Raw genomic sequence first — 6,267 nt, 5'->3', positions numbered from 1 at the left:
TTCATCTGAAGGTTGGTGGCGTAATAGCTCGATAGTACCTGGTATATCTCAAAGTACCGAGGAAGTCAAATCATCTTATGCACCTTCTTCTTCATCACTAACATCAGCAGGATCAGGTGGTACGATGATCAATTTGAGCTCCGTATCGTCATCTTCAGCTGCCATAATGGATTCGATGGCTTCCTCTAGTCTTGATACTCGTTTTGAGATGATAAACGTTATCTATGTGACATCTTCAATTATCAACCAGGTCTTGAAAAAAATGTTTTTCTTAGTATACATTCACCCACTGTACACAAGCGTGTACACCAACATTCTTGAACAATTTTTGGTATGTTATATGTATATATTTATAATCTGATATAATAATTTTTTCTGTTTTCTTTACTTTCTTGTAGTAAACATTGTTTTTCGTTATGAGTTTGTCTTTTTTGCACTGTATATATTTATTTGTAACTTGATCTTGTAGGATATCTTCTAATGTTATTGTGTTGACTACTTTTAACTGTTCTTCTAGATTTTCATTTGGTTCAAGGACTGGGTTCCTGCTTAGACAATCAGCTTCGATGTTGTATCTTCCTGGAGAATATTTAATTTGGAAATCATACTGAGATAAGTAATATGTTAGATCACCTAATTCTTCATCTGTTCTAGATTTTATGTTCATATTCTCCAGAGGCTTGTGATCTGAGAAGACAGTAAATTTCCTACCTATTAACAAATGTTGCCAATACTTTACACATTCTTTAATTGCCAGGCATTCCAGATAAATAGCTTTCTTCCTTTTTTGTACTTCATTCAGTTTTTTAGAAAAGTATGCTACTGGTTTCTCTTCATTGTTTTCTTGTGGTTGTTTTAGGACTGCTCCTACTCCTAGTATGCTAGCATCTGTATATATGTGAATAGGTAGGTTTGGATCAAAGATAGTCAATATTGGTTGAGAACATAATATATGCTTCATTTCATCAAATGACTCTTGGCATGCTTTAGTCCAGTTAAAGGTTTGTCCTTTTCTCAAAAGATTATGCAAGGGTTCCAATTTCATTGCTATATTTGGCACATATTTATGATAAAAGTTTATCTTTCCCAAAAATTGTCTAACATTTTTTTGGGTTTTTGGAGTTGGGAAATTTTTTATTGATACTAAGTTGTCTTTCATCGGTCTAACTGAATTATTCTGTATTACATGACCCAAGTATTTCACTGTGTCTGCTGCAAATGTGCATTTAGAGAACTTTAGTTTTAAACCTTCACTTTTGATTGCTTCAAATAGTTGTTTCAAATGTCTGACATGTTCCGGGAAGGATTTTGAGAACAATAATATGTCATCGATGAAACATACTGCAAACTCTCCAAGCTTGTGCTTCCGTATTATGTTACACATTATTCTCTGGAAAATGGCTGGAGATGTTTTTAAACCAAAGGGCAAGCAGGTCCATTGATAGTGTCCCTCTTGTGTCACAAATGCAGTTTTGTGTCTATCTGTGACACGCAGAGGAATAGACCAAAACGCTGAATTTAGGTCTAGTGTTGAGAAATACTTGCAATCTCTTGTTTTTACTATAAGGTCCTCAATTAGAGGAAATGGTTGTGATTGAGGTACAACTATTTTATTCAAGTCTCGAAAATCGATGCACAATCTTGATCTTTTATTCTCATCTCTTTTATAAGCCAATGTGACTGGTGCTGCGAATGGGCTATATGATTCTTCTATTATATTATTTTCCAATAATTTTGCAATCTGGGTTTCAATCTCCTTTTTGTCTTCAATTGTACAGCGATACGGCCTTTTACTGCAATATTTTTCTATGAGTAGATCGATGTGTGCTTCATAATCCGTTACCTTTCCTATGTCATATTTGTCTTTTGCAAACACAGATTTATTTTCTGATATTAATTCATCAATCACAGCTTGCTTCTGATAGTCTAGATGATTTATACAAATATGGAACTTTTCGTCACTGATGTCTTCATTGTAGTTTACTAAATTATTAGATGTTTCTTCCTTAGAGTCTGGTTTATTTGTTTCCTTAGAAACTATTTCACTCTGTACAGGTATTTTCTGAGTAATTTCCAGGTTTTCATTTTGAACTAAGTGAAACTCTTTTATACAATCTAGTCCCACTAAAAAATCGTAATCGAAATTTTCTTTGTCTATTACAAAAACATTCATTTGTTTTTCCACATCAAATATGGCTATGTCGAGTGTAATTATGCCATTTGCCTTTTTAACGCCATTAATCGTTTTTAAATTAGTATTTTTGGAATGTCTGGTTTCACTGTTATTTATCTTTAATAACTTCGAATTTATCAATGAGACATTAGACCCTGAGTCGTAGATCCCGAATACTTCAACATTTTTGTTGAGTACTAATTTTATCTTGATCAATGGCGGCACTATTAGTTTTTTTGGTCTTCACACTGTAATTCACATTCCAATTCCGAATTGTTGATGAGCTTTATTTGCTTTTTATCCTTTTCAGTATTCATTTTGGTTTTAAACCAGCAGGAATCTTCTGAATGATAGCGTATGCCTTTCTTTAATTTTTCACAAATACCACATTTTTCTTTAATCGGTTTCGTATCTTCTCTTTTTTTAATAAATTTTTTTCTTGTAACCAAATGTTCCAATCTGCCCAGTGCATTAAACAAGTGTTTTGTGTGTTCAATTTCTTCTTTGTTAATTCTATCTGTGATAAAATCTGGTAAGCCGGCAGCAATTATATCGATAAGGGTCCCTTCATCTATTGTCTTTCTTACCTCTAGTAAAAGTTTCTCTTTTTTTACTGCATATTCTAATAAAGATCCTGATTGATACTTGAAAGATAAAGCATACTTGCTAGTAGTCCAACCTTTGCTGGCGTAGGTTTGCAAAAAACTCGATTTCCATTCTGACCATTCGGACTGTAAACCAAGCTTGATCATCATAGAAGAATACCAATCATTGCATGATTTCTCAAGAAATAATCTGAAGATTTCAATTTTTTCTTCATCTTGTGTAATATTGAATCTTTCACATTCTTTTTCAAATACGGACATCCACTGATATGCACTTGAGTTTTTCCCGTCAAACTTTTCTATTACAAACCTGTCTGCTAACTTTTTTATACTTTGCTTTTCTCTGTTTTGTTGACCTTCCACTAATTTTTCCAGAATTTTCACAATAGGATCTTCTGAACACTTTTTACTAGCAATAGCCAATTGTTCTTGGGTAGTTTCCTCTAGAAGCTGGTCTTGAAAAATCATGTTATCATCCTCATCCATGTAGGTTTGTAATATACCCTCTGTCATTTTTATCCAAACACCTCTGGATTGATATCTTTTTTTCAACGTATTTTTCACTGTAGTGAAGGTTTTCGAAGTTTGGATGTGTTTGTGTAGTGATACTGCTTGATACTCTTCAGGAATAAGGAAGACTTTGTCATCTTGTGTCGTAATTGAGGTTACAGCAATATAGTTGGATTTTCCGTCTGTTGATGGTTTCACTTCGAATGTAAATTTCAACTTTTCCATATTTTTGACAATAAATGTCGTTTTATAAGATGATTTCCAATATACTTTGTGATTTGGACGACACAGTCAAAATAACACAATTGAGTTTCTCTGTAAGAAAGAATTTATTCTTTAGTTTACAAATTACACATGAAATGGATAATAATATCTTTAGTAACAGAATTTTAATTCTTACGTACCTGTAAGAAAGAAACGACATTTAATGTTATCAATTACAATGTCGGTTCCAAAACCACAATTAGAATATCCAATGGTAATTGGTATTTCAATTCTATAAAATTAAATATTGTTTTTTCAGAGGTACGAGACGCTTTTAGGTTATGGCCATAGACTTTTCCTACCATAGATTACAAATTCATTTTTTAAATGTCACGGTCTGGCTTAAAGATGTTTGCCCGCAAGAAACTTGAAATGGTTAAAGAAAATTATATTTTTCTTTACATATATAGATATATATTGGCTCAAAGGTTCAAGAGAACTAAAGGTAGAAATAATCCTCTCTTATAGTGGCGAGAATAGTCCAGTTTTACAGAGGTGGGAATAGTCCTGTTTTAAAGAGCTAGGAATAGTCCTGTTTTACAGAATCGTGTCTTACAGAGTCCTGCCTTACATAATCCTGTCTTACAGGGCCCTGGTTTAAAGAGTCCTTTCGTACAGAGTCCTGTCTTACAGAATCCTGTCTTACAGAATCCTGTCTTACAGAATCCTGTCTTACAGAGTCCTCTCTTACAGAGCCCTGTTTTAAAGAGTCCTGTCTTACAGAATCCTATTTTATAGAGTCCTGTTTTAACAGAGTCCATTTTTACAGAGCTTTGTCTTACAGAGTCCTGTTTTACAGAGTCCTGTTATACAAAATCCTATTTTAAAGAGTCCTGTTCTGCAGAGTCCTGTCTTACAAAGTCCTATTTCACAGAGTCCTGTTTTACAGAATCCTGATTTAAAGAGTCCAGTTTTACAAAGCCCGTCTTACCTGGTGTTGCCTCGCTTCCTGCTGCTTCAAGTACCGCAACCTCTGCTCCTTAGCGCACAGCAGCTGGTGCTGCGTGTCGATCTGCTGCTGCTGGCGGAGTGCCATGGCGCGCAGCTCGCCCAGTGTCAGCTCCACCCCTTCCCCCAACTGTGGGCAAGGAGAGAAAGGTCTGGTTATAATGGTGATAATTTTTGTGTCAGCTCCACTCCTTCTCCCAACTGTGGGTAAGAAGAGGAAGGTTTGGTTAGTATGGTGTTGATTCTAGTGTCAACTCCACCCCTCCCCCCCAACTGTGGGCAATGAGAGGAAGGTCTGGTTAGAATGGTGTTAATTCTAGTGTCAGCTCCACCCCTTTCCCCAACTGTGGGCAAGGAGAAACGGGTCTGGTTAGAATGGTGGTTCTAGTGTTGTAGGGCCCAAAAGATAAACAGACATGTAAAGTGTGCATAAGCGCCACTAGTTGTAAAAAATGAATAAAATATTTTTGATTTTGTCAACTCCACCACTCACACACTCCAATGGTGTTGATTATGTCGTGTGAGGTACCATAGACAACTTTCAGTCAGACAGTCAGTTAAAGCTAGTTTTTGATCCCTAATAAATTGCGAAATGAAATGATTTTACGAATGGCACTAAAAGTGTTTTTTTTATTGCCAAGGAAAAAGTCAAGTACCTAACTTTAAAATAGTCGTATGATCATCTTAACACAATTAAGCCATAAACCAACGGCTGTAAAGTGAAACTTATGAATGTAGGTAAACTGTTTAAAAAATCACTGTTAAAAATCTATCTACCTGACTAATTGCACATTTAATTCATCTTTGTAAATTAAACTGCTGTGCAGATAAGTCAAACTTCACGAGCAAATTAAATATTCAAAAAATGCACACCAACTTCAAGCCACAGTTATCTAAGAAATAGAAAAACCCAGCTTATCTAAACTTCAGCCATCTTACTCTGAAACTAGCAGTACCTAGTATTCATACTTCCACGATTCAACTACTCCTGAAACTTGCGTAGTTTTCAAAGAAATTCAGCGAGACTACATTTAATGCAGCCCTATTTCTTTTTGCCTGCAAGCCACAGAAATTCTCAAGTAAAAGGCAAACGCGGTTTAGCGTAGTTTAATCACATATTTCAGCACCTAAATCCAGCCATTAGTATAATTAGAAATTAGCATAGGCTGAGTTGCACCACCTTATTTTAACCGTGACTTAATAGTCACTTAATAGCATAACCGGTGTTTTTGTATGGAGTTTGATGGACTTTTGACGTTTGTTAAAGTTAAATTGGTGCTACCCATCCTAAGTGTTAGGTAATAGCGCTTGCAAGCATTTATTTGCAGACAGTAAAATTAAAATTGTGCTTGACATTATTTAGGACGATATTTTTAAACGCGTGTAACTTTTCAGCGAGTAACATCGACTTTCGATCTCTTTCGAAATTTTTGACTCGGAAAGATTTGCGAACTTTTTCTATGTTTTTACATTTCACGCACACCGTTTCATCTTTTTTTCACGTTTCAATCTTCATAACGTCTCATTTTAGCCTCGTTGTATAGTCACAAGAGAACTAGATACAGTAGTAACGGTATCTAATACTACTACTATTTAAAAACATATCCAATAAAGGTAACAAAGAAGCAAATAATGGGAAAAAAGGCTAGGGAAAAGAAGAAGGAATAAAGAATTGTACAGATAAAATCTGAAAAAAAACGAGTTTGTTTACAATCTTTAAAATAACAATTTCCTCAATAGTCTTTGAACCTTATCAATTGTCATACA

The 6,267-nt window shown here is 34.8% G+C and overlaps 1 protein-coding gene across 1 annotated transcript; it reads right to left on the bottom strand.

Moving 5' to 3' along the window:
- Positions 1–755: 755 nt before the first annotated feature.
- Positions 756–3,952, bottom strand: LOC114353111 (uncharacterized). The gene is made up of 2 exons (XM_028304943.1): positions 3,693–3,952; positions 756–3,603 (listed from the first exon to the last, which is right to left on the bottom strand). Exon 2 carries the CDS (start codon positions 3,511–3,513, stop codon positions 2,401–2,403), a length of 1,113 nt encoding a protein of 370 aa, XP_028160744.1. The 5' UTR covers positions 3,514–3,603; positions 3,693–3,952; the 3' UTR covers positions 756–2,400.
- Between the last annotated feature and the right edge of the window lie 2,315 nt (positions 3,953–6,267).

Source organism: Ostrinia furnacalis, unplaced genomic scaffold, assembly GCF_004193835.3.
Source record: "Ostrinia furnacalis isolate ACB-3 unplaced genomic scaffold, ASM419383v2 OfSCF1607, whole genome shotgun sequence".
NCBI lineage: Eukaryota > Metazoa > Arthropoda > Insecta > Lepidoptera > Crambidae > Ostrinia > Ostrinia furnacalis.
This window is presented reverse-complemented; position numbering and strand designations above follow the sequence as displayed.